Source organism: Natrix helvetica (assembly GCF_964273705.1).
Source record: "Natrix helvetica genome assembly, chromosome: 14".
NCBI lineage: Eukaryota > Metazoa > Chordata > Lepidosauria > Squamata > Natricidae > Natrix > Natrix helvetica.
In genome coordinates this window covers 9,534,169-9,562,097 of record NC_138564.1, presented here as the reverse complement: position 1 = coordinate 9,562,097, position 27,929 = coordinate 9,534,169, and the positions used below count along the sequence as shown (strand labels likewise).

Genomic DNA, 27,929 nt, shown 5'->3' with positions numbered 1-27,929 from the left:
CAAATAGATAGGGGAGAAATGGAAGTGGTGACAGGTTTTATGTTCCAGGTCTCCAAGATCACCGCAGGTGGGGACGGCAGCCAAGAAATTAAAAGTGGCTTGCTCCTGGGGAAGAAAGCGATGGCAAATCTAGACGGCAGACTAAAAAGCAGAGACATCACCCTGCCAACAAAAGTGAGTCTAGTCAAGGCTTTGGTTTTCCCAGTTGCAATGAATGGCTGTGAAAGTTGGACCATAAGGAAGGCTGAGCGCCAAAGAATGGAGGCCTTTGAACTCTGGTGCTGGAGAAGACTCCTGCATTGAGTCCCTTGGTTGCTTTGAATGCTGGGGAAGTGACTCAGTGGTGTAGAGTTTCCTGCCTAAGCAGGGGGTTGGACTAGAAGACCTCCAAGGTCCCTTCTAACCCTGTTATTCTATTCTATTCTATTCTATTCTATTCTATTCTATTCTATTCTACTCTACTCTACTCTACTCTACTCTACTCTACTCCATTCTGAGTCCCAGACAGTAAGCTGTCTGAGGCACGTAATCAAAAGGAGTTGATTTGCTTAAACCCCTTTGCTGTTAGCAGAGTCTGCCAGCTGCAGTTGCAAACTTAGCAAGAGTTATTTTAAGGTTTTTATCTGCCAACAAAAGAGACGTATCCAATTCTTCTGACCACCTAGGAAATCTGCAAATTTATTGGGAGTGGACTGGAATTCTTATAACCCCACCTACAGACCAGCACGTAAGAAGGAAGAATGGGAAAAAAATCAAACAAACAGTTCAAAGGAATTCTACCAAGTAATCTCGCTACATTAAACTTACCTGCTCTCTTCTAAGCTGGAGTTTGGATTTTTCATCTCCATCAAGGCACACCCGAATTTCTGAGGGACAAAGGAAAGAAACATTCACCCCGTTAGGGCCAGGGACACCCCAAAAATAACTTAAGACAAGGCGCAGCAGGCTTCAGGCCGTTGCAATCCGTTAATTAAAGACTTCCTGTCATTTCTCCAGCATTCAAAGCAGCCTTTAAAAAAAGGGGGGGTCTGTTTTAAGAAACAGATTGGTCAGGATGAATATAACTCTTAGAGCAGCTGCAAGGTTATTATTTTTTCCCCCCAGGTCTGAAAAATGACAGGTTCTTTTAAAAAATTGAAAAGACCAGCTTTGCAATTGTCCAAAATGTACGCTTAGCGCAGGGGTGTCAAACTCAAGGTCTGGCCCATGGGGCTGGCTTGGAAACAGCAAAGGACTGATCTGCGGTGCCTCTGCCAGCGGAAATGGAGCTTGGGTGTGTGTGTGTCGTCCCCCCCATGTACTTCCCGTGCCCCATTTTCGGTCGCGACAGCCTCCTGCAGCGCTCTACCTTTTCACAGGTGGAGGGCTAGCAAAACGAAGTAAAAAACGAAACCAAAGGAGGAATGTTTCCTCTTTTGCCTTTGAGCATGCAAGAAGGGATACAGGAAAGGAGAAAGGGAAAGACAGAAAGAGAAGGAAAGTGGGGAAGAGAGTGAGGAAGGAAAAAAGAAGGAAAGGGGAAGGAAGAAAAGGAAGGAAGGAGATTATAATGAGAGTGGGTGAAGGTCTCAGGGAAATCTTGCCTTAGCACTTGGCTACCACAGGTGTACTGAAACAAGTGTTGCAATGCCCACCCCTAACACGCCCCTCCAGCCCTCTGAGGCCAAACCCAACCCTGATGCGGCCCTCAATGAATTCAAGTTTGACCCCCCCTGACTTAGCATATATCATTGTTCCTCATTCTCAAGATGTGTGGACTTCAACTCCCAGAATTCCCCAGCTGGCCATGCATGAGTTTTGGGAGTTGAGGTCCACACATCTTAAAGCTGCAAGGGTTAAAAATACTGACCCCAAAACTAAGAGAGACCGTTAGTGCATTGTAAACTGTGTTTAGTGTGCAATGTCTATGCAAGCCAGTGCATTTTGCCAGTTCAGCTTATTGGTTGAGCTGCTGGCTCAACATATTGTACAAACCTAGAAATTAGGTCAAATCAGTAACCAAATGAAATGGAAAAACAGCTGGGGAAGGGATGTGTGGTGGTCTGCTGGCGGTCTGCGGAGCTGGCAGTGAAGAGGTTGGGGAGGAACCTGGGCCAGTCCTGGAGTCTGGGGAAGGCTCGGACGAGGGCTTTGCGTTGGAGGCAGAGAGGGGGCCAGGGCCGTCTGGGAGTTATGTGCTGCCTCTGGAGCCTCTGGAGTCAGACATCAGCGAGGCAGAGGAACAGGAGGAGCCTGTTCCCAGTGTGTGCATGCGCAGAGCTGCCAGAAGGCAAGAATAGCTAAGAAAAAAGAGGAGACTTGGGAGTAAGGCTTGGAGATGATTGGCCCCACCCATAAGACATAAAGGAGGAGCCTTTGCAGGAAGCAACTTTGTTTGTTCTGGTCGGTTTAAATTCTGAAGCTCCGTTTTGACTCTGTGCTCCATGTGGCCTTGCAAAACTAATTGCCAGTTAGGTTTTTGGCAGCGTTTCAAGGGAGATAAAGGTGGGTGCTTATCAGCCTTATCCCGAAAGACCTTGGCAGACTTCTGTTGGACTCTTTACAAACTATTTGTGACTCGTTAAGGGCTGTGAATGAACATGATTCACAGCCGTTGAAATAAAAAGAGGGTTTTGGGGACTAAGTGTGTGCTTTGTACTGTCTCAGGAAGCCTAGGTCGGGACAGGATGGTTTAACCATCAAAGACGGCCTCAATCCATTTCAGTATGGATAATGTAGACTTTGCTGGCAGAAACAGAACAGACACGATTGGGTTGCTACATGTATTAGAAGGAGCTGCCAAGGGTTAGCCAGCCTCCCTTCCTACCTCTCCGTTCTCCGGAGGGTCCCCGTTGCCGAAGGTGCTGGTGACCACCAGAACTAGGGTTTCATGTTCCAGGTGAACGGTGTCGTACTCATCCATCGACGTCACCTGGAAAGATAAAACTGGTAGTTTCAGAAGAACAAGGTTTGAAAGCCACCAACTGCAATGGAACAGGTTGGCCTCCATAAGTTGTGGGTACTCCATCTCTGGAGGCTTTCAAGAAGATACCGGACAGCCATCTGTTCGAATTGGTATGAGGTCTCCTGCTTGAGCAGCGGGCTGGATGAGAAGACCCCCCAACTCTAGTATTCTGTAGCTGCAAATATGCACCGATATGGACATTTGTGTGCGACAGTTGGACAATTTTTCTTCCCAGGAGTCCTTGGGACTCTAAAAGCACAAAATCACAGAGAAAGAGCTGCCAGATTGCGGCATACTATTTAAAAAATAGCTGGCTTCCCTTGGTCACTTTCCTTTTCTTTTTTTAAATGATTCAAATGGCCATTTTTTAAAAGCCCCATTTGCATCTGCGTTCTTTCCTTTTCCCTGTCAAGTGCTGGGGAAATCAGGAGATTCAAGCCGTTCAAATGAGTATAAAGCTTTATTGCAAGCGTAAGCTCTCTACAAGAACCTGGACCACTAACAGTCCAAGGGAAATGAGCGGGAGATAAGAAAGGAAATTCAAGGTGGCGGGCTGGATTTAGGTCCAGCGCAAAGGGTGATGCCTTTGATGCTTCCCTCGCTCTCGGCCTGGTCATCTCCTACATCGCCAAATGAAACAACAAATCAGGAAATTTCACTTTGGAGGAGTTGCAAGCTTTAATTGACCTGTAGAAATAATTAAACAATCCCAAAAGGATGATTGGTTAGGATTTTCAAGGCTGGCCTAGGAGAACTTTGTATTTCAGCCTCAAAGAAATGGGACAGCTCTTAAACTTGTTGGGAATGGCAGCTCCTTACCTTGGCATCAAAGGCATGCTTGAAGATTTCACAAAGAGTTTTTGCATAGACCTGGGATTTCCCCGTTTCTGTGGCGTAGAGGATGGTGGCTTTGACCCTCTTCGCCATTGCTTGTCCCATCAGCTTCGCAGAGAACTTGACTGCTCTGCGCGGGAGATGAAAAGAAAATAAACGCATGGCCTTGGGAAGTTCTCCTGAGCATTATAGCGCTTGATACTGCGCTGGGGAGGCCAATACCGCTGTCAGACTGCCCGCGATTTGAACCTCTAACTAAAAACAATCCTTGGCTCTACTCAATGAGAAAGGCATGGTTTTATTAGAGGCCAAGTGTACTGCAGCATTGCATAGTCAGAACCAGAGGTAGTATCCAGACGGTTCGGAACGGTTTGCCCAAACCAGTAGTGAAAATATGTGCGCTCTCTGCTGTCCTATTTAGGCGTGTTTTCAAGCAGCGTGCATACAGGCATGCTGCGTGTGCGATCAAAGCATATGCACAAAAGTCCCAGCGCATGTCTGGATCGGGTGCCTGCAAGCGAAGTGCATGCGCACAAGCTCACATTTGCGTACCGGTAGGAAAAGTAAGCGAATATCACCCCTGGTCAGAACTGAGAATCACATGCCGGCATGACTCAACGCCGAAGGTGCACAGAACGCTGTTTCCTTCCCACCAAAAGTGATTCCTATTTTTCTACTTGCATTTTTACATGCTTTCGAACTGCTAGGTTGGCAGAAGCTGGGACAAGTAATGGGAGCTCACTCCGTTACATGGCACTAGGGATTCGAACCGCTGAACTTCCAGCCTTTCTGATCCATAAGCTCAGCGTCTTAGCCACTGAGCCACCGTGTCCCTGAAAAAACGTTGTTACACACAGGGAAATGTAACGGTATGGCTGCATACTTACTTAGCTAATTTTTTAAAGCCAATTGCTCTCTTCTTGGTGGGGGTGCCATTGGCCCCCTTCCAGATGTGGGTGTTCCAAGGGTCAGGCTGGAAGGAGAGAAAAAGAATCCCAGTTAAAAGAGAAAAACTGAGGATGACGTCAAGAATCTACCATGTCTAAATGTATCTTCAGTAGCCTTTTGGGCTATTGTTCAGGAGTTGAATTCTAAATCACATCTGCGTCCCTGCAGCAGACTTAATCTGGCCCTCTAGAATTAACTAGGGTCAGTAGGATGGAGTGGTGCAGTGGCCTAGAGAGGTGGAGCTCTCGCTTCACGATCAGGAGGCTGTGAGTTCAATACTAGGTAGAGGCAGATATTTCTCTGGGAATATATCTGCTGAACAAAACTCAGCATTGGCAACGGGAAGGGGATCTGGCCACTCAAATGCTCTGCTAGCGCCATTCAGTTGCCCAGACTCGCAAGGGATTATGGGGTCATTAAAAGAGGATGATGAGAAGGATAGGTCTACGGTCACACAGAAGGCTAAATCATGAACTAATTAAATTCCAACCATATGCAAAGAGAAATGGTTTTATATTAACATACAAGTCACCAGAAGTCCTGACCGGACAACTATTTCGCTCTGTTAATTGCATATAATTATTATTTTTTAATTTGCTGATTGTATCTAGCCTTTACTGTTTTTACAAGTAACTCGAGGTGGCAAGTATATCCAACACAACTTCCTTCTCCTATTTTCCCCACAATAACCCCTTAAGATGAATTGAGCTGAGAGAGTGAGACTGGCCCAAAGTCATCCAGCTGGCTTTCATAGCTAAGGCAGGACTTGAACTCCCAGCCTCCTGGTCAATGGCCCAAATGCCACCCCAGCTGGCCTTCATGGCTAAGGTAGGACTAGAACTCCCAGCCTCCTGGTCAATGCCCCAAAAGCCACCCCAGCTGGCTTTCATGCCTAAGGCAGGACTAGAACTCCCAGCCTCCTGGTCAATGGCCCAAAAGCCACCCAGTTGGCTTTCATGGCTAAGGCAGGACTTGAACTCCCAGCCTCCTGGTCAATGGCCCAAATGCCACCCCAGCTGGCCTTCATGGCTAAGGTAGGACTAGAACTCCCAGCCTCCTGTTCAATGCCCCAAAAGCCACCCCAGCTGGCTTTCATGCCTAAGGCAGGACTAGAACTCCCAGCCTCCTGGTCAATGGCCCAAAAGCCACCCAGCTGGCCTTCATGGCTAAGGTAGGACTAGAACTCCCAGCCTCCTGGTCAATGGCCCAAAAGCCGCCCAGCTGGCCTTCATGGCTAAGGTAGGACTAGAACTCCCAGCCTCCTGGTCAATGGCCCAAAAGCCACCCAGCTGGCTTTCATGGCTAAGGCAGGACTAGAACTCCCAGCCTCCTGGTCAATGGCCCAAAAGCCACCCAGCTGGCTTTCATGGCTAAGGCAGAATTTGAACTCATAGTCTCCCGTTTTTTTAGCCTGGTGCTTTAACCTGTAGACCAAACTGGCACTCTAACAGTGCTTTGTTCTCACTTGCTCCCAAATGTAGTCTTTAATCGGCTCAAGTACTGTAACCTCAGTATTTCGGTCAATGGCATGGGACTAAAAATGCTTCTTACAGAAAATCTTATAGTTCCCTTATATAGAGCTGGCGTCTCATGTACTGGAAGAGGGAAGGGGGCTTGAAAAGGGTCCCTGGCTTGGCAGGTAAGCTGGAGGCTTCTGAAGCTTTCCAAAGCCCCCCACTGGCTGTGCAATATTTCTGGCAAGAGTATGGAAGAACATTAGAGCAGACTTTTCCTGGCAAAAAAAAAAAATGATTTTCAAATTAGTCAAACGCACCGTTCCCTCCAGCCTTAGCACAGCCCAACGACAGCAACAGCTCTCGCAATAATTAAGTGCAAATCCCATCCATCTACATCAATTTCCTGCATAAATTTAGTCTCTGCCAGTGGGAAAAGCCTTCTGTAACCATTTCGGTTATTAATTGCGGCTTTCCCTAGTAATTTTAGTTTCCTATTAGGAAATCTCTGAGTGCTTTTGTAAGTGCTGCCCCTTCTCCTTCTCCTTCTCCTTCTCCTTCTCCTTCTCCTTCTTCTTCTTCTTCATCATCATCATCATCATCATTATTATTATACGATTGTATCACAGCGGCCAGTTGTTTCGCCGGATTTGGCATTGATTACTAGTCGGGCCCCACCCAGGGGCCTAGGACGTCGTAACGTATTTTTGTAATATACGTGCGGATCCAAGCAGTGCGGCCTTTTGCATTTGACTGATGGTGATTTTGTCAAGTTTTAACTGTTTCAAATGTAATTCCAGTGCTTTTGGAATAGCTCCCAGTGTGCCGATTACCACTGGAATTACCACTGCTGGTTTGTGCCATAATCATTGAATTTCAATTTTTAGGTCCCGGTATTTCGCGATTTTTTCATGTTCCTTCTCCTCGACCCTGCTATCACCTGGTATTGCGATGTCTATGATTGTAACCTTATTTTCCTCAACCAGTGTGATGTCTGGTGTGTTATGCGCCAGTATTTTGTCCGTTTGTATACGAAAATCCCATAGGATCTTGACCATCTGATTTTCAGTGACTTTTTCAGGCTTATGTTCCCACCAGTTTGTTGTTGTTTTAATATTATAATTTTTGCACAAATTCCAGTGGATCATTTGTGCTACTGAATTGTGCCGCAATTTATAATCAGTCTGCGCGATGATTATTATAATTATAATACAATACAATAGTAGAGTTGGAAGCGACCTTGGAGGTCTTCGAGTCCAACCCCCTGCCTAGGCAGGAAACCCTATACCGTTCCAGACAAATGGCTATCCAACATCTTCTTAAAGACTTCCAGTGTTGGGGCATTCACAACTTCTGGAGGCAAGCTGTTCCACTGATTAATTGTTCTTGTCAGGAAATTTCTCCTCAGTTCTAAGTTGCTTCTCTCCTTGATTAGTTTCCACCCATTGCTTCTTGTTCTACCCTCAGGTGCCTTGGAGAATAGCTTGACTCCCTTTTCTTTGTGGCAACCCCTGAGATATTGGAAGACTGCTATCATATCTCCCCTAGTCCTTCTTTCTCTTAAGCTAAACATACCCAGTTCTTGCAACCGTTCTTCATATGTTTTAGCCTCCAGTCTCCTAATCATCCTTGTTGCTCTTCTCTGCACTCTTTCCAGAGTCTCAACCTCTTTTCTACATCGTGGCGACCAAAACTGAATGCAGTATTCCAAGTGTGGCCTTACCAAGGCCTTATAAAGGGGTATTAACGCTTCACGTGATCTTGATTCTCTCCCTATTATTAGGGATATTAATATTATTAATATTATTAATTATTATTATTATTATTATTATTATTATTATTATTATTATTAGTAGTAGTAGTAGTAGTAGTAGTAGTAGTAGTAGTAGTAGTAGTATATGTTTTATTTGCAGTTTTCCTTTAACAACCAATATATTTTGTGGACAGTGTAATGACTGGGCGTATACATTTTTACACAGCTAACAATAATAAGGCAATTACATATGTACGTAGTTTTTTGTCTTCCAACGTATAACTTTAATAAACTGATTATAATTATAAAATATTCCTTTATCTACTGTGTTTCCCCCAAAATAAGACATCCAGTTTTGGTCACCGCAATAAAAAAAGAATGAGGAACAAGAATGATGAGGGGTCTGGAGACTAAGTCAGATGAAGAACGAAAACGGGTATGTCTAGTCTAGTGAAAAGAAGGACTAGGGAAGATATGATAGCAGTGCTCCAGTATTTGAGGGGCTGCCCCAAAGAAGAGGGGGTCAAGCTATTATCCAAAGCACCAGAAGGCAAGACAAGAAGCAACGGATGGGAACTAATCAAGGAGAGAAGCAACCTAGGATAAATTTCCTCACAATGAGAACAATTAATCGGCTGGCCTCCAGACGTTACGGGTGCTCCATCGCTGGAGGTTTTTAAGAAGAGAATGAACAGTCACTTGTCTGAAATGGTAGAGGGTCTCCTGCTTGGATTAGAAGACCTACAAGGCGCTTTACAACTCTCTTATTCTATGCTCTCCATCCCCAAACATTAGCTGAAATCTGAACGGAACTGGCAGGTGAGGAAAGGGTACCTGATACTCAAAGGACGGTGTAAGTCTATAGTTGAGCATTTCCTGGTGGAAGACAGGGGTGATGCTTCCAGACATGGGCGGGACAATCCACACCCAGTCAGCCGGACAGCCTCCTCGGCAATGGTGCTCGTTCTCCATGTGTTTGATGAAGGACTCGGTGGCTGAGTGATGATCCACAATTGTCACCTTGTCACTCTGTAGAGAGAAGGGGGAACGCTTTAAGTGTCACCACAAACTCCACCTCAACAAACGCAGCCTTTTAGGACTTAGTCCACGCAGTATGAACCAATTCAGTTCAAGGTTCTCAGTCGCGGCTGTCCCCAAAGTGCTTTCTCCAAAGGCAACTGGACTGAAGAAGAACGGAAGAAGCTTCTGGGATGAGAAGCGAAATGTTCTCAAGAAAACAACAACAACAACGTAGTCCAGTTGCCTTTGGAAAAAGCACTTGGGGGAGAATTCAAGGTATTGGTTATTACAATCGTAGCTTGTTCTGACCCAGCTGTCCCAAACACAGCAAATCTTCTGATGTGAACTCAAACATTCCTTTAATTAGAAGTGCCAGCAGCCGCCGGCAAAAAGTTTCTCTCTCACCGCATGGTAATAAGTCTGTCCAGCCGAAAGATGAATAATTGTTTGTCACATCTATTCATCTCCGCCCCCTGCCTTTTAACCCAGAGCTAGGGTGGGGCTTCGCTAGCAGCGGTGGCTCTTCCTGGTCCCAAGGACCGGCTCATAGATTTCTGCTGCTCTCCTCTCCTCTGCCTTCTGTGCATCCATGCATTAGGCATTGGACCCAGCTGTTCCTCCTCTTCCTCATCAGCCACCTCTAGGCTCTCCATCTGAGGGCTGACGGATGGCCCAGCCTCCGCCTCTGTCTTTCTCTCTCTCTCTCTCTCTCTCTGCCAGCTCCATTCCCTCTTCCCCCTCGGAGCTCTCTGGTTGCCTTGATGCTGACCCTGACCCACGCCTCCTCTTCCTCCTCTGATTCTGCTGCTGGAGGGACCATCAGCCGACAAGCCACAACATAGCTGCAGTTTCATATAGTGCCAAGGTTGCCAGTCCCAATTACAGTCAGTAAATGAGGACTGCCATTACAGCATTCCGAAGATTGTGTTTTGGTAACAAATGGCTATTATTTTTATGAAATTATCCGCCAGTACCTGGAAACTGTACAGGACTGCAATGTTGATTTCCACTAGCGTCTTATCTTTCCAGAGAGAGGAAGTTTTCCTCATGTCTAAGTTCATCTTTTTAGCCACTTCCTGAAATGCACAAACAACACGGGTTCATCACAATGAGACGTGAAATGACGCTTGATCAAATGGCAGGGCTGGGTGAGAAATTTTGTAGTAATGGGATAAGTTTTGAAAAAGGCAAAAAAAAAAAAAAAAAGATCTACCCATTGTGATTGTGGTTTTGGTTATTAATATTACTAAGCAATATTCCGCTCCTCAATCTGATTTCAGCTAGGTGGTTAGAAAATCATTTTTCACATGACAGACTGCTAGTTTACTTCTCAGAGCAGCAGACTGCTTAGGTTTCTGTTTCAATTCTCTGCACAGACTCAGATCTGTTTAAGCTCCCATTGTCTGACTTAGTTGCTATGCCTATTCATTGGATGACCTTGTTCCCATGTCTCTCCCAGTCATGAATATTTTAACAAGTTCATTTCTTTCTTTTTCTTCCAGAATTTTTTTTCATTTTTTGTTCTCTTACATAGCATTTTAAGTATACATTCACATAATTGTTATTCTTCTTTACGTTTATCATTTTTATACATTTATTATTTCATTTAATAGGTTATAATATACAGTTTGGGTTGCTTTATTGACCATCCCTTCCTCCTGTTGCAACACCACCTTATTTTCCTTTTCTTTTCTCCCTCCCTCCCTTCTCTCCTTCCTTCCTTCCTCCTCTCTTTCCCCTTCCTTCTTCCCTTGCCTTTCTCCTACTCCTACTCTTCCCCTTCCCCTTCCTACCCTCTCTCCTTCTCTTTATCTCCCTTCCATCCTCCTCTCCTTACCTCTTTCTTCTTTCCCCCATCTTCCTTTCATTCTCTCATCCTTTCTCTTTTTTCTGAGTCTATTTCTCTGCCTATTATGCAGCCACAGGCTACTCCCTCTCTTATCTGATCCATCCCTAGGCAGCATCCCTTCCACGTCCCAAGGCCTTTCTCACACACCATTAGAGGCAGTCACTAGTCTTTCTACTCTTGCAACCTCCTTGAAGGGTTTCAAAGATCTAGACGTATGATTTGAGAGAGGAAGGCTACCTCTAGGATGTTGTAACGAGAACTGTCACAGTAATCCCGGACTCCGATTTCAGTCCCCATGTACCAGCCGCTGAAGGGGCAGGCGGTGAACTCCAACCCGCCAATCTCCAGCAGCATGTTAGAAACAGCTGGTAAGGCATACCATTGAAGCCCAAGGTCTTTAAACCACTTGATTCTGTTGAAGGAAAATAAATAAATAATAAGCAGGAACAACCAGGACAATGTCCGCTAGTAAAACGACAGAAGCTTAATCTACTTGAAGAACATCTGGTTTAATTCGGAGGAAGATTGTCCAATTCTGGAGGACATTTATCCATCCATTGATCAATCAAAGAACTGTGGTGGCGCAGTGGTTAGGAGGCAGTATTGCAAGGTAACTTCTGCCCACTGTCAATAGTTCGATCCTGACTGGCTAAAGGTTGACTCAGCCTTCCATCGTTTCAAAGGCAGTAAAATAAGGACCCAGGTTATTGGGGGGAAAGATGCTGACTCTATAAACCTCTTAGAGAGGGCTGTAAAAGCACTATGAAGCAGTATAGAAGTCTAAGTGCTATTTCTCTCTCTCTCTCTCTCTCTCTCTCTCTCTCTCTCTCTCTCTCTCTCTGCCTTCCATCCATCGGTTTGTCCATTCATCTCATCTCATCTGGTCTGTCTGTCTGTCTGTCTGTCTGTCTGCCTTCCATCCTTCCGAGGTGGGTAAAAGGAGGACCCAGATGATTGGGGGCGGTATAGAAATCTGCTCTTTCTTTCTTTCTTTCTTTCTTTCTTTCTTTCTTTCTTTCTTTCTTTCTTTCTTTCATCTATCTATCTATCTATCTATCTATCTATCTATCTATCTATCATCTATCTAACTGTCTGTCTGTCTGTCTGTCTGTCTGTCTGTCTGTCTGTCTGCCTTCCATCCTTCCAAGGTGGGCAAAATGAGGACCCAGATTATTGGGGGCAAGATGCCAACTCTGTAAACCGCTTAGAGAGGGCTGTAAAGCACTGCGAAGTGATATAGAAGGCCAAGTGCAATTGCTATTGCTATCAATCAATTATTATCAGTCCATCACATTTTGAGGCTCACAGCAAATCCCATGCCTAAGGATTGATCCATAAAGCCTAAACATCATCCTAGCACATAAGTAAAGTATAAAGCAAAATGAAAAGCCAGAGATTAAAGGAACCACCGTTAAGTTGGATAGAACTTACAGGGGGATATGAGAAGTGCTTTTGATACACACCAAAAGGTAGTAATGGTGCCCTATCTCGAATGTCCCACAATATAATTAAGTTTGGGAACTCACCACCATTTGACGTCAGCTTATCGGGAGCCAAGAAACACAAGCATTTGGACTTACTGGGGGTGTCGAATGGGGACTTCCAACACTAACTCCGATGGGATCTCAAAAAGCTCAGGATCGTTCCCATTGGCCTGGAGAAGGAGCGGTAGGATGTCGAATCGGCCATAGGGAGCTTTCCATCCTTGTTGTATGCAAATCTGCACCCAAAGGGGAGAAAAAAAGTAGGTTGGTGGATATCCGTGCAACAAAACACAGGTGCAAAATGTGAAGTCTACCAACATCTGTTTGTTGATCCTCAGAATGCCCTTAAAGTGGTGCTTTCTTTGCATTTGGGATGTGTTGGGGCCCACCAGTGGCCAGCGGAGCTGGTAGCAGATTCGGACAGTGAGGAGGTTGGGGAGGAACCTGGGCCAGTCCTGGAGTCTGGGGAAGGCTCTGAGGAGGGCTCTGTGTCGGAGGCAGAGAGGGGGCCAGGGCCATCTGACAGTTATCAGCTGCCTTCGGAGTCAATACATCAGTGAGGCAGAGGAACAGCTGGAGCCTGTTCCCTTTGTGTGCATGCACAGAGTTGCCAGACAAAGGGAACAGCTAAAGAACAGGGGTCGACTTGGGAGTGAGGCCACAGGTGGACGATGAATGGCCCCTCCCAGAGGAAATAAAAGAGGAGCAACAAGGGAGTGGAATTTGAAGGAGATAATTCGTTTACTTAATTGGTTCGTGACTCTCCAAGACTCCTGGCCAAGTTCTGCAGATATCGGCCTGGCTGCTCTCCAAGCCAGAGAAAGTCTGTGACTATAAATCCTCCCTTGAAAGACTTTGCTGGATGGGAATGAGCAGAATTCACAGCAAATTAATAAAAGTTTTTGTCGGGACACGGAGTTTGCTTCATGCTCTTGGGAAGCCTCAGTCAGAACAGGATGTTGGGGACGGTGGGACATGAACTCATAGTCTCCAGATTGCTAGCCTGGTGTTGTATGCACTAGACCAAACTGTCATTTTTGATAACTACCACCAAAAGGCTCTATGATCAATTTACAGCAGAGAGTTCGCTTTTATTCTCGTGAGGCTTTGCCGAATCTAAATCAGTAGAAAAGCAAACCAACTGGGCTTAACATGCGCCAAACGATATTCTATTTAATGTTTAGTTGTGAGTCCTGTGGTTGTCAAACAACAACACTTCTGTTCAAATTTTGCATGGTTTCCCCTGAATAAGCTTCAACTGCTCATCATTTATAAAGTGTTCGGTTGCTAAAAGCAGCTTTGGAATAAGCATGAAGGATCATGTTAATTGGTGTCAAACTGCTATTAAAAAAAAGCAACGAATGGTGGCTGCAAAATCGAGTTTGTAAGATGTTGGTGACAATCAAAACGAAAAGATTACAATTAAGCTGACTTGGATTCAGAAGTGTTTTTAAAAAATACATGCAGTCGATTTTTATTTTTGTAGCTTTTCGAGGTACTCCAGACGAGAAGCACAACTATGAGTTCTAATTATTAGTTCACAGCTATGTGTATTTTCTTCTCCTTCTCCTCCTTCTTCTCCTCGTCCTCTTTCTTTCTCCCTCTCCTCTCTTCTCTTCCTTCTCTCTTCCTCCTCTCCTCTCTTCCTTTCCTCTCCTTTCCTCCCCTCCTCCTCTCCTTTCTTCCTTCCTTCTCTCCTCTCCCTTCCTCTCCTCTCCTCTCTCTCTCATCCTCTCCTCTTTTCCTTTTCTCTTTTCTTCTCTCTTCATCCTCTCCTCTCCTTTCTGAAACACTTCCCACACCCCTTTTCCTTATCTGTGATCTGAGACATCTTTGATAGACCAGGGTCAAGTGTGCAGCCCCTCCTTCCGATCTCCCAAGATCATTCTCACAGACCATTACAATAATTTAATGGATTTTTCCACCACAGTTATCTTATCCTTATAGGATTCTGTACGTCCCTCCACGTCTTGCACCCACCTCAGTCAGCTCCACACTGGCTGGGTCACCCAAGATGGTACCGTCTGGTTGTTTATAGCCAGCATAACGGATGAGTTGGGAGTTCCAGACTCGGAAGTCATGTTTGCCATCAGTCCTCTGGGGGAAGATGGTGATGGCAGACCTAGGAGGACAAGAGAAAAAGGGGTACGGGTTTAACATTCCTGATGAAAGGAGAGTTACTCTGCAAACAGGGCCCAACCAGGAGGTCCACAATCATAAGGAATAGAATAGAATAAGCCGGAAAGGACCTTGGAGGTCTTCTAGTCCAGCCCCTGTCCAAGCAGGAGACCCTATACCATTTTAGATAAGTGACTGTCTAGAGTAGATTCTTCTTAAAAACCTCCAGTGATGGAGCACCCACAATTTCCAGTGGCAAGCTGTTCCACTGGTTAATTGTCCTCACTATTAGGAAGCTTCTCCTTCATTTCAGGTTGCTTCTCTCTTTGATTAGTTTCCAACCATTATTTCTTGTCCGGCCTTATGGTGCTTCGTAGAATAATTTAACCCCTCCTCTTCTTTGTGGCAGCGCCTCAAAGACTGAAATTGTAAGAGTTCCAAACAGCATCCAAAAGTAAATCAGAGTCCGAGGCAAGGTATTGCTCAAAGTCCCAATTTATTAAGAGAGACATGTTGGCGCATCTGGGAAAACCCGAATCTGAAAGCTTCCTGGGTTTTCCCCACCCAGTTGAAAGTTCAAGATCCTACCCCCCACACCCACGAGTCCATCCCATGGTCCAATCTCCCACTGCCACGCTGGCAGCTTCCACCCATCCAGTTCCGGTCAGGTGCAGAGGTGCAAAGACAAAGGATGACCTTGGCTTTCTAGAAAGAATGTTGTTATGGCTACTTAGCATCTACCTCCGTACAATCGCATTTTCCCACAATAGAAAATGCATAGTAGAATAATAGAAAGTGTGGCAGGCCAACGATCCAAAAGAAAATATGGCTGCAGGCCGGACAGAGTCTCCTGGTGATTGGCCCCAAAGTCACCCAGCTGGCTTTCACGGCTAAGGCGGGACTAGAACTCACAGTCTCCTGGTGATTGGCCCAAAGTCACCCAGCCATCTTTCACGACTAAGGGGGGACTTGAACTCATGCTTTCTTCGGCTTTCTAGCCTAGTGCCTTAACCACTAGACCAAAGCGGTTATTGGCGATTCTAACTTTAGGTTGCTCCGTTTTCTGCTGAGCTTCTCAGCTCAGTTAAGATAACAAAGCAGGCCTTGGCCCAGTGCCGTCATGCAATTTGCACATGAACACACAAACGCACACACAAAGCACGCACGCACACAGACACATACCTGAGGTTCCCTTTGTTTGTGGCATACTTGATATGGTTGCAAATATAGTTGAACATGCCATGAGCTGAAGTGCAGTCCCGGGCATCAAAAACCTGGAAATAATTCAAACAGAAGACTTGGAATTATGATCTAAGGGACAAGAAAGACAGTTAAGGATATGTAGGCCATTAAGTAGAAAAGCTGGGGGGGGGGGCAAAGGGAAGAAAACAACAATATATAAGTATATATTCAAAGGTAAGATACAAAGGAGGAAAAAACATAAACAGGATAGATTTGAGAAGGAAAGGGAACAAGAAATGGCATTTCATTATTTTTGGGTTTGCGGAAATACCGCCCCAAGAAAAAAAAAATTAAGAGCTGGAAGAGACACCGACAACAGGAGAAAAAGAAAGGAAGAGAGGAGGAGAAGAGAGGAAGAGGAGAGGAGGAAGATAGAGGTAAGGCGAGGACGATGGAAGGGTGAAGGAGAGGGGAAGAAAGGGAAGAGAAAGAGAGTAGGGGAGAGGTAAGGGAAGAAGGAAGAGAAAGGAGAGGAGGAAGGAAGGAAGGAGAGAAGGGAGGGAGGGAGAAAAAGAAGAACCTACAACAATAGAAAAAGGAAGAGAGGAAGAGGAGGGGAGGAAGATGGAAGTAAGGAGAGGAAGATGGAAGGGAGAATGAGAGAAAGAGAGAGAGGAGGAAGGGAAAGAGGAAGAGAGGAGTAGGGGAGAGGTAAGGGAAGAAGGAAGGGAAAGGAGAGGAAGGAAGAAAGGAAAGAAGGGAGGGAGGGAGAAAATAAAGAACCTACAATAGAAAAAGAAAGGAGGAGAGGAGGAGAGGGGATGAGAGGAAGAGGAGGGGAGGAAGATAGAGAGAAGGAGAGGAAGATGGAAGGGAGAAGGAGAGAGGGGAGGAAGGGGAAGAGGAATAGAGGGATGGGGAGAGGTAAGGGAAGAAGGAAGGGAAAGGGGAGGAGGAAGCAAGAAAGTAGAGAACGGAGGGAGGGAGAAAAGAAAGGGAAAAGAAGGCGAGGGATGGCAAACAGAACAAAACAAATGGTATGTTATAACCCTGTAAATGGAATGACAAATGTATAAAAACGACGAATACAACAAAAGAATAACAACTATGTGAACCTATTATTGTATCTAGAGAACAAAAAATACCCCCCTCCCCCAAAAAAGAACATTTAGGTCCAGGTTTGCTCTTGAAGAAAAAAAAAGATAAGTGTGTAAGTGTACGCATTAAACTCTACATTTTAAATCTAAAAGGTCTTCCATGTCCCGTAGCAGAAAGATTTAATTTCTGCAGACGTGGAAGAAGGCTGGGTTAGACCCCAAAAGGTTTTTAAGATCCCGAAGGGCCAATTAAGAAAAACGGTGCAAGAGGAGGAAAGAATTTGACAGGTCTTCCACCTTAACATCTGGAGCTGGCTCAGCGAAGTAAACCCTCGTAAACTCTTAAGCAGGCTTAACATGAGTTCAGTGATCCAGGTAGGGGGAGAGGCACTGTTTGCGCATGCAAATCTCTGGAAGCACACATTTATTGGGGATTAAACACTTGCACAGAAAAAAGGTGATTGCCACTCCGACATGCCTCCCATTCAGGGAGATTTTGCTTCCCTTTCGGTTTAATGAAAAGAAACATAAGGGGCAGGCGAAATCCTGAACTTAAAAATTATTTGGATGGCTTGTTTTGAATCAGATCCCCCAAATCTTCTGGGAGGGCTTCGGCTTCCCTGCAGTCTTCTCAACTGTGTGCCGAGCCGTTTGCCAAGCGTACTCATACCTGCTAAGAATAATCTGTCCTTGCCCAAAGTACATATAAGCACGTAGGCAGGTGGCCTGCGGGCCATGCCCGACGCTGTGAGTTCCTCACCTGCAGCTTGGACCACTGGATTCTCCCCACGCAACGAGAGGCATTGCGCCATGCGTGCTTGGCTCCGTAGATCAGCTCCGTGTCGCGCAGCTGGTAAGTGTCCGTAGTTTCTATCTCTTTGGTGACTTCCACCAGCCTCTCCATGTGAGCTTTCGAGCCAGACCTGCCAGGGACACAGAAGGGAAGAGGTTAGCCATCATTCATGCCAAGGTGGTGGGCACAGGGGACTAGCGCAAGGCAATTCTGCAAAAAAATTTGTTCTCCAAAGGGGAATAGACATTGTGCCAAAATTGGCAATTATCATCATCACAGTTGGCACAAGGAGATTCAGAATCTAGAATAATAGGGTTGGGAGAGACCTTGGAGGTCTTCTACTCCAACCCCCTGCTCAAGCAGGAGACCCAATACCATTCCAGACAAATGGCTGTCTCTTTAATCCCAGTCTCTTCCATTCCAGTCTCTTCTTAAAAGCCTCCAGTGATGGAGCACCCATTGCAATTTATCATAATTTATGTTAATTTACTCAGATAATGATAGAACATAGAATAATGAGATTGGAAGGGACCTTAGATGTCTTCTAGTCCAGCCTCCTGCTCAAGCAGAGATGCTATACCATTCCAAACAAATGGCTATCCAACATCTTCTTAAAGACTTCCAGTGTTGGAGCATTCACAACTTCTGGAGACAAGTTGTTCCACTGATTAATTGTTCTCACTGTCAGGAAATTTCTCCTTAATTCTAGGTTGGATCTCTCCTTGATAGGCTTCCACCCATTGCTTCTTATCCTGCCTTCAGGTGATTTGGAGAAGAGGTGGACCTCCTTTTCTCTGTGACAGCTCCTCAAATACTGGAAGACAGCTATCATGTCATTTCTAGTCCTTCTCTTCATTAGACTAGACATTCCCAGTTCCCATAGCCATTCATCGTTTGTTGTAGCCTCCAACTCTCTAATCATCTTTGTCGCTCTTCTCTGCACTCTTTCTTCTCTGCGTTGTTTCTGTATCATGGTGAGCAGAAATGGATGCAGTATTCCAAGTGTGATCTCCCCAGTACGGAACAGCGCTACCAGTTCGCGTGATATTAGATAATGATCTTGGAGATTTGACTTCTTGGTTTCCTCTAACTTTTTCCCTTTCAAAACATGGGGAGAGGAGATCCTGAATGTCGAGAGATGCTTCTTTTCTATGCGGTATTTTAGGTCAGACAAATTTGCTTTACTAATGGCTTACCAGAAGGGGCTCAGAACATGCCGTAATATTTCAGCTCATTTCAAGGCTTTAATTGACAATTCTTTAGCCTCTTTTAATGTAAGAGCAATTCGTTGGTTGAAAATAAATACGAGCAGAACTAAAAGCAATATTTGCCAAATGAATCGTAATATGCACAATGAGAAATCCACCCGAAGTGTCAAGAATAATGAAGCCCTTTCTCTCCAGCTTTTCAGACAACAGTCAACTCCTCATTTATGGAGCTAAGTCTTCGTTCCTTCCCCTTCCTTATTACGGAAAGTTATCCTAACCCAAGAGTCTCCAAACTTGGCAACTTTTAAGCCTTGTGGGCTTTAACTTCCAAAATTCACTGCCCACTATGAGGAATTCTGGGAATTGAAGCCCACAAGTCTTAAAGTCGCTAAATTTGGAGACTCAAATGTCCTACTCAAATGGGTTCTGCAGAGAGGAGATAATATTTTAACAAATTAAGGGCAGGTTCATGCCAGACTTATATAATTAACCTGGAAGACCCTGTTGGTCGCTTATTTTAAAGACCCATCCTTAATTTGCAAGTAGGCCACCCTGACCGTAGCGAATGGGATAAGTTGGTGCAGGATTGCCCATGGTCAAATACCTTGCAGAAATCACGACAGTTTCTGGGGCAAAATTCTCTGCCACAAAAAAATTGTGGAGGCCCTCAACTTACCTCTTGATGGAGGAGTAGTACTGGTCAATGAATTCTTTGGCGAGGAGGAGGAGCTGATCCTTTGTCCGGACTTCTTCCGGTTTGCGGATGTGTTGAGAAGGCATCATGATGGAGCCCATGCAGATCTGTTCACTGCAGGGGGTCACCTGAAAAGTAAGAGATAAGAAGTGGAAAGCCACCTGGTCAGGATTCTGTTCACCTGTCGAAGGAGTGTTTCAAAGTGGATGTGCAATGGATGCTCCAGGGATGGAACAAGTTCCGAGACATTTTATTTATGTCCTTAGCTGATAACTGGGCATTGCCCGGGTATTTATAGACATCAAAGCGTTTGTCTGACAGGGAGCCATTGAAAGGGGCCTTTCTTCTCCCTACTCCCATGCCCATCATCCCTGCCCTCTCCACTCCCCCTCCCTTGCACTCCTCTTTCCCGCCCTGTCTACGATTCTGGCACAGAGGGCGAACGTCACAGTTGGCTTTCCAGAGAAAGCTGCGGACATCACAAACAATTGCCGCTCTAGGACACTACACTCTCTCTCCTTAACAGGCCAGGCATTCCAGAGTTATGCTAGAACACCCACAGACACAGACACACACCAGGGGTGTCTTCCACTCCCAGTATTTGTTTCCGGAGGGTAAGTCATCTGTGTACCAAGTTTGGTTGAAATTGCTTGAGGCGCCCCAGAGTTATGCTGGAACATGTATGTATGTATGTATGTATGTATGTATGTATGTATGTATGTATGTATGTATGTCTAAGAAGGAACTAGCAAAGATGGCTAAATGAACCACTTTACCCAAAATAAAGAACGCATCCAACTTTGTTTCTCCTTGGAAACCACCTCTGGACTTTGTGCTTGAGAAGGGGGGAAAAAACGCAACATTGACTTTGGGTTTTGCTGACTCAATAGAGATTTTCTTTTTTCTCCTTATCTCTATACTTCTTTCTTTCCCCTTTCCCCTTATTTTTTCATTTGGATTTTATAATTTGATCAGTTTAAAAATAATCATCATCATCAGAGAAGCCTCTCAACGGCAAAATCTTCACGTTCTTAGAGTTTAACACATCTCTTTGGCTGCTTTACCAAATACAAACAATTTGTATTTGCAAGAACCACAGGCCTGAAAAGAGCAGCTCGGCGATTGTCTCTCTCACACGAAAATTATGAGAGAGGGAGGGGAAAAATAATCAGAATTCCCCTATTTGAGACGGGGAAATCAAAGCTCATTCTGTAACTTTTCTCCCCGTGGGGTGGCTTTCTTTTCTGCACTTTTCCCTCGCCCCACTCACTCTTTCTTGAAAAGCAAGACATGTGATTCAGAAAAGCATTCCGTGCTATACATTTTCATGAAAGCGGTGTGAGATGGGTGGCTTTTGTATCTTTCTTTCTTAATGATCCTCTCCGAGTGGAATTTGCCCGCTTCGCAGCTGCTGCATCTTAGATGGATGTTTTTTTTAACGATGCCATCCTCCGGGACCTTCATATTTGCATCTTAAAAAACCTTAGCTACAAAATAGTAATAATAATTGCCTTGACGATTGCATCAACTCTAGGTCTACGTTCTCTCATTTATTCGCGTTTCCTTTTTCCTTCCCAGTTTCGGTTGCTGGTGTTTTGCTAATCTATCGCACACGTGCGCTCGGGCGCATTGATTGAATGGCAAAGGAGCATTTGTCTGCCAACAGCCACATATCACCGAGCATCGAGGGTTTTTTTTTTTGTGGCTGACGTTCTTTCACGTGGCACCTTCAGAAAGAACCTTGATGTGAATGGCGGGGAACAAACAATGGCATTGAATTGCCGCTCTGCAGAGGTTTATTTACGCAACGGAGAAGAAATACGACGACGGGAGGTGGGGAGTGGGGAGGGGGGGACTAGCTGAAGAACCGAACGGAGGTGCAAATTAGTCACTCTGGCAATTCCTGAATGACAGATTCAGACATGTGATGAAGAAGGCTTTGAATGCAGAAGGGAGGAAATGAAACACAGGGAGGGAATGATCAAAGAAGGAATGGAAAAAGTCAAAGAAGGAATGGCAGTGGGAAGAGTTTGTCTGCAAGAATGCATTCTAACCACTGTGCACCATGGATGGATGGACGGATGGAAGGAAGGAAGGAAGGAAGGAAGGATGGAAGAAAGAAGGAATAGCAATAGCACGTAGACTTATATACCGCTTCACAGTGGCTTCCAGCCCTCTCTAAGCAGTTTACAGCTTCTTGCCTTCAACAATCTGGGTCCTCATTTTACCGACCTGGGAAGGATGGAAGGATGGGTCAACCTTGAGCCAGTCAGGATCGAACTTCTGGCAGTGGGCAGAGTTTGTCTGCAATAATGCCTTCTAACCACTGTGCACCATGGATGGATGGATGGATGGATGGATGGATGGAAGGATGGAAGGATGGAAGAAGGAAGGAATAGCAATAGCAGGTAGACTTATATACCGCTTCACAGTGGCTTCCAGCCCTCTCTAAGCAGTTTATAGCCTAATGCCCTCAACAATCTGGGTCCTCATTTTACCGACCTCGGAAGGATGGAAGGCTGAGTCAACCTTCATCGCTGTTATGGTTGGAACTCCAGACTGTGGGCAGAGTTTGCCTGCAGTACTGCAGACTAACCACTCTGCCATCAGGCTCCACTGTGCCTGATGGTTGTAACTCAAGGATGACCTGTAGTACCTCCCCCATCTTCTCCAGTCCACTTTCCTTCTCTCTAAGGTTAGTCGCAATCTTTGAGAATGCCCCTTGGGTTGCCTTGAACTGGCTGCTTCACTCCCCCAGTAGTAGAACCATCCCTGGTGAGAAGCTTCCTTCCGAGGAGGTTTTCTTGGAAATGGAGCCCAAACATTTGGAAGATCCTTCAAGCAGGTAGGCGTCTCACTTACCATGGAGCATTTCAAATGCAAAGTATCGTTCAGCACGGAGCCAGTTTCCCAGTTCTTCACTTTGGTAAAACGCGGGCACTTGGAAGGGCTTCCGTTCACCACATTTTTGGTAGGGGACTGCTGGCCAGAAGGGACCTGAGCAAATAAGAGCAGAAAGAGAGAATCGTGATCTATGAGATGGTTTGGTCCAGCCCAACGACTCAGAAAGAGGCTGATATCAGGGCTGGGGAGGTAGAGCAGATAGTCATATTCCTCGGGCTGGGAGTAATGTGTACACATTTGGAAATGGTGGAGCCACTCACGAAATGGAGGCCCCAACCAGTTACCGGGGCCTCATTTCATAAAAGACCAACTAGTTCTTCACCCTCCTGGAAGGATCATTCCTGCAAATTAATATGCTGGTGTGTGTGCTTGTGTGATGGGAGTTGGGTAATTTGTGGCGAATCTATCTATCTATCTATCTATCTATCCATCTATCTATCTTCTATCTATCTATCTATCATCTATCTATCTATCTATCTATCTATCTATCTATCTATCTATCTATCTTCCATCTATCTGTCCGTCCATCTATCTGTCTATCTATCATCTACCTACCTACCTACCTACCTACCTACCTACCTACCATATATCTATCTATCTATCCATCCATCCATCCATTCATCCATCCATCCGTCTATGTCCTTATGTCCGTATGTCCGTCCATCCATCTCTCTCTCTCCCCTACCTACCTATCATCTATCTATCTCTATACCTCTATATCTCTAAATCTCTATCTCTACATCTCTATCTCTATATCTCTCTATCTCTCTACCTACTGTATCTATCATCTATCTACATTTCTATTACCTCCCTACCTATCATCCATCCGTCCATCCATCATCTTTCTATCATCTATCTATCTATCTATCTATCTATCTATCTATCTATCTATCTATCTATCATCAATCTACCTACCTACCTACCTATCCTCTCTCTCTCTCTCTCTCTCTCTCTCTCTCTCTCTCTCTCTCTCATCCATCATCTATCTATCTGCTGTATTTCTCTCCCCCATCCCCTCTCTCTTTCGTTTGCTCACTTGTTCTTGCTCTCTAGCTAGCTATCATATTTAGACCCCCCCCCTCACAGAGGGACCCAGCGATAATATGATGCTGGAAGGAAATTCAGAATGTCTTCTCAGGCTCTTTGCTCTTCCCAACGAGCTGTACTTGAGAGCTGCGGTGTCTGTCGCCCTCAAGGTTACAGAGATTAAGACTTTGCAAGTGTGGGTGGAAGTATTGCTGAAAAAGGCAGAGAGCAAAGAACTGCCAAGGGGGTGGACTGTCAATCAGAGGCAGAGTGCATGCTTCACAATTGCACATGATCCCCAATTGTTTTCCCCATAAAGGTAACATTTCCTTCATGTCAAGCTGGAGATTTCAGGAACTAATCCGTGTAATTTTCTTCGCCACTGTGCAGAAGTAGTTAACTCTTGGCTTTCTTCTGGGACATAAGAAATCTACTCTTTTTTTTCCTAGCTAATATTAGAAACCAATTCCAGTTCTAACTAGGATAAAGCCTATTTAACTCCCCAGGCCAGACAAGTTTGCACCCGGGCTGCTCAATCCTGGTCAGCCTTGGAAGGCAGTGCAGGGAAGAAACACAATAGCTCTACATTTCACACACACACATACCCTATTTTGCTTTTACAGTCCAAGAAACTAGGGAGGGTCCCTCTTAGATGTCTGCCATTCCTTCTGCGAGTTCAGCATCATCATATCCGGCCGTTGCTTACCCTGAAGCTCTTCCTCCTGTCTCCCAAGGTTATTCTCACATACCATTGCATTTCTTTTCTTTTTTTTGTAATAAGTTTTTATTTTATCTTATAAATAAAGGAATTCCAACTTCAATTGGACAGTGCGCAAATCATTTTAGGAAATAATGTGTTTACAATATTCATTGCATTAATATCAATTATATTAATATTAATAATCATAATATTTGTTTAACTAAGTTAACATAGCTTCCTTACATCGCTGATCCTTCCATATATTTCCTGTTTCTAGCTCCTGTTTTTGTTAGTAAAGGTAAAGGTTCCCCTGTACATGTGTACTAGTCGTTCCCGACTCTAGGGGGCGGTGCTCATCTCCGTTTCAAAGCCGAAGAGCCAGCGCTGTCCGAAGATGTCTCCATGGTCACGTGGCCGGAATGACTCAACGCCGAAGGCGCATGGAACACTGTTACCTTCCCACCAAAGGTGGTCCCTATTTTTCTACTTGCATTTTTTACGTGCTTTCGAACTGCTAGGTTGGCAGAAGCTGGGAAAAGTAACGGGAGCTTACTCTGCTAGGGATTTGAACCGCCGAACTGCCGTCTTAGCCACCGAGCCACTGCACTCACTTTTTGTCAGTTAGGCATTGATAAAATAAGTCCCAAGTCAAAAAAATATTCTCTTTCTTTCTTTTGCTTATTGTAAGTGTTAGCTTATCCATTTCTGGGCATTCTAATATTTTTCTAATCACATCTTCATCTGTTGGGACCTCTTCACTTTTCCATTGTTGTGCAAATACCATTCTCGCTGCAGTCAATACATTTCTTTTGTGACAGTTGAAGTATATCTTCTTCCCCTAATTGTCAACTCGCAAAGCATTCCTGGCCTGCTCTCGACACACCCTGGGGGGAGGGGGGGAAACAAAGTCATGATTGGGGACATAAATTAGGGGGGGGGAGTCAGAGCTGGCTTCACTTGGGAAGTGCCGACATGAAGCTCCTAATAAATAACTGGATTTCTTTTGAAGCTTGGCACAGGGTTTATGAACCCTGTTGGAACCCTGACACCAATATCTTTCCATCCTGATGTTTTGGGCCATAGCTCCCATCATCCCATACTACTAGGCAGGGGCCGATGGGATATCAGAGGAAGAGGAATATAATATTGGTGGAGGAAGATGAGCTAACAGAGTGACGCAGGAATCCTGATTTTCTAAACGCAGTGTTTCCCTTAAGATCAGAATATGAAGTCAAGGAATACTATTCTGGATTTTTTGCCTGCTTACCAAACTCTGCTTGTTTTTTTAAAAAAAGAATCTCTGAATGTTTCTTGTTTAGTTTCAGGTAGTGATACAGATTTTCTCTCCTTTTATACAAATGTTGACAAATTGAGAATTGAGCGTTTACCGAGATGAACACTAACAGAAGCCCTGGGAAATGTTTCAAGGGTCCCCAAAAATGGGGAAGGGGTTCCTTCCCCCCCCCCATCCTGTTTGTTTTACAGGGAGAAGAAAACGTGGCAGACAATGTAGTATTTTGGCTGGCTCAAGGGGAAAAAAAATAGACGGGGTCAAAAGGTAGACAATTTATTTAAGGAGCTATGGGGAAGAAATAATCTCTTACAGGAATTTCCTCTCTCTGTGGGGAAAAATATATATATTTTTGAACACACTGTTCCTCCTGCCTTGCATGCCCTATAGTCTTGGATTGAAAGCATGGCACAGGTAGCACAGCTGAAATGGGAATTGGCGAAAACGTCATGATAAATTTTGTCCTTTTTCTAAAAAAAAAGAGAAAAACCAAGAAGCAGAATTAAGATGCATTAAAGAAATCTTGCACAGGTGACCCAAGCAATCTTATTGGGATGAATGCTATTGTAAGCATTTTGATTACGACTGCCTAAAAGCAATCGTACCCAGACAACGCAGCGTTTGATTGAAATGGAATTTTTATATGTTATACAAATAAAGTAAATAAAACATGAAAAAAGAGAGATTTGGAAAGTAAGACATCCTTAGATGCAAACTGGTCAGCTAACTAACTATCAGGAGACGTTCTTATGTTTATGAATAAGCTGGAAAACCCAAAGTCAAAGGGAAGAATTATTTTGAGAAATCAGCCGAAGCAGCAAACTTTGAGACAGGGTTACTAATACAGATAGGAGAAGTGAGTGGTTGAATGTCTTCTCCCCTTTTTAAAAACTAACAAATAGCGCTGCAGTTAAGAGGCATCGAGAGACTGTATAGAAGGAACAAGATTTAGCCTGTTTTTTTTTTTGTGTGTGTGTGTGTGTGTGTGTGTGTGTGTGTGTTTTTGGTTTCCTGATATCGGGTCTACAGAATGTGCAAGTTTCAAATTCCTCTCTAGTTGCAAAACTCATTATGAAAATCATAAGTGGTTTGTTTGTTTGTCGCCCTTTGTTTTCGAGAACAGCAAGAGTTTTAACCTTTAAGGTCATTCGTACAGTCTTGAAAGGAAGCAACTCCAAGGTGAAGCAATTAAAAGCTTTTCCGTTTTTTTTGGGGGGGGGTGGTTCTTAATCACTTTTTCTTCTTCACAAAATGCTCTCTATTCCACGTGGGAAGTTTGATCTTTGGCCAATAAGATTTGGGTGTGTACAAATGGGTCCCCTTGGAAGCTGGAAGGGGAAGAAACTAGAATTGGGAACCAGTATGTATTCTCGTTATTGGATTGGTATGTAGGCCAACCGCCTAATGAGAATAATGTCCTTGGCGGGGAGGAAAATGGTTTAATAGCAGGTGAATTCAGAGAGAAATCCATCACCAGCAGGCATTTTCTCAATTGGGACAGTTGAGGATTAACTAATTTTTTTTTTTTTTAGAAAAAGGAAGAAGGACTCTAGAAAGAGTGCAGAGAAGAGCAACAACGAGGATTAGGGGACTGGAGGCTAAAACATAGGAAGAACGGTTGCAGGGACTGGATAGGTCTAGTTTCATGGAAAGAAGGACTAGGGGAGACATGATAGCAGTCTTCCAATATCTCAAAGAAGAGGGAGTCAAGCTATTCTCCAAAGCACCTGAAGGCAGGACAAGAAGCAATGGGTGGAAACTAATCAAGGAGAGAAGCAACTCGGAACTAAGGAGAAATTTCCTGACAGTGAGAACAATTCATCAGCGGAACAACTTTGCCTCCAGAAGTTGTGAATGCTCCATCACTGGACATTTTAAAGAAGATGTTGGATAACCATTTGTCTGAAGTGGTGTAGAGTTTCCCGCCTAAGCAGGGGGTTGGACTAGAAGACCTCCAAGGTCCCTTGCAACTTTGTTATTCTGGGTGGTGCAGTTAGGACTTGATCTGTTGATTTAGTTTCTGGACTATTTGGCCTTATGATCCATCAAATGCTGACTGCGCCATTGACAAGCACATGGGGAGGGATGCACTGAGAGGTGTTTTTTTTTTTTTTTTTAGGATTCAGAAGGGACAATTTACTCGCTAGCTTGATTTCCCAGAAAGCTGTGACATGATTGCACCACCCCATGTGGACAAGGGCCTGCCCAAGAGTCACCTTGCGGCCGGCCACTTACCTGGTCATTGTCTGAAGACATGTTGCTTGGCATGGGGCACGTTTCAGGTCCCCTGCACTGGTCACTGACGTTCTCCAGCTGCGTTGGCAACGTCCTTGGCGACTTCCGGTCCGTTTCACAGGAACTGACGAAGGGGAAAGCACACAAAGACACCCATGAGTCATGAGATCAAAGAAATAATTGGGCTCAAACCAGGGTTCTGAGGTTAACCATGCATTCTTGAGTCCTGGAGCAAGGAGAGTCCCAATCTCATTGGCTAGTTGCGCCTGCTTGCTGCAAGTAAAGGCAAGACTTTTTCCCGTCTGTTTGGACACGATTTCTCACACAATCAGAGGTTAGAATCAGTCCAGGGCTACACAAAGGGAACAAACGGAAACTCTACCTTCTGCCCAAAA

General features: G+C 44.8%; 2 protein-coding genes across 3 annotated transcripts in view; one reads left to right on the top strand and one right to left on the bottom strand.

Annotated features, from left to right (window-relative positions):
* NOS1 (nitric oxide synthase 1) overlaps positions 1-27,929 on the bottom strand; it is a gene marked incomplete at its 3' end in the record, with an annotated part of 180,174 nt that overhangs the window by 44,984 nt on the left and 107,261 nt on the right. For both annotated transcript variants that reach the window (XM_081966841.1, XM_081966843.1), the window contains 14 exons: positions 27,535-27,658; positions 22,241-22,375; positions 19,361-19,506; positions 17,444-17,606; positions 15,587-15,678; positions 14,267-14,408; positions 12,383-12,522; positions 11,040-11,214; positions 9,928-10,029; positions 8,768-8,962; positions 4,666-4,751; positions 3,764-3,908; positions 2,807-2,911; positions 808-866 (listed from right to left, as the gene is read on the bottom strand). In XM_081966841.1, coding sequence (XP_081822967.1) covers positions 808-866; positions 2,807-2,911; positions 3,764-3,908; positions 4,666-4,751; positions 8,768-8,962; positions 9,928-10,029; positions 11,040-11,214; positions 12,383-12,522; positions 14,267-14,408; positions 15,587-15,678; positions 17,444-17,606; positions 19,361-19,506; positions 22,241-22,375; positions 27,535-27,658 — 1,809 coding nt within the window. The remainder of the gene's footprint in view (positions 1-807; positions 867-2,806; positions 2,912-3,763; positions 3,909-4,665; positions 4,752-8,767; positions 8,963-9,927; positions 10,030-11,039; positions 11,215-12,382; positions 12,523-14,266; positions 14,409-15,586; positions 15,679-17,443; positions 17,607-19,360; positions 19,507-22,240; positions 22,376-27,534; positions 27,659-27,929) is intronic.
* RNFT2 (ring finger protein, transmembrane 2) overlaps positions 1-27,929 on the top strand; it is a 241,700-nt gene that overhangs the window by 186,746 nt on the left and 27,025 nt on the right.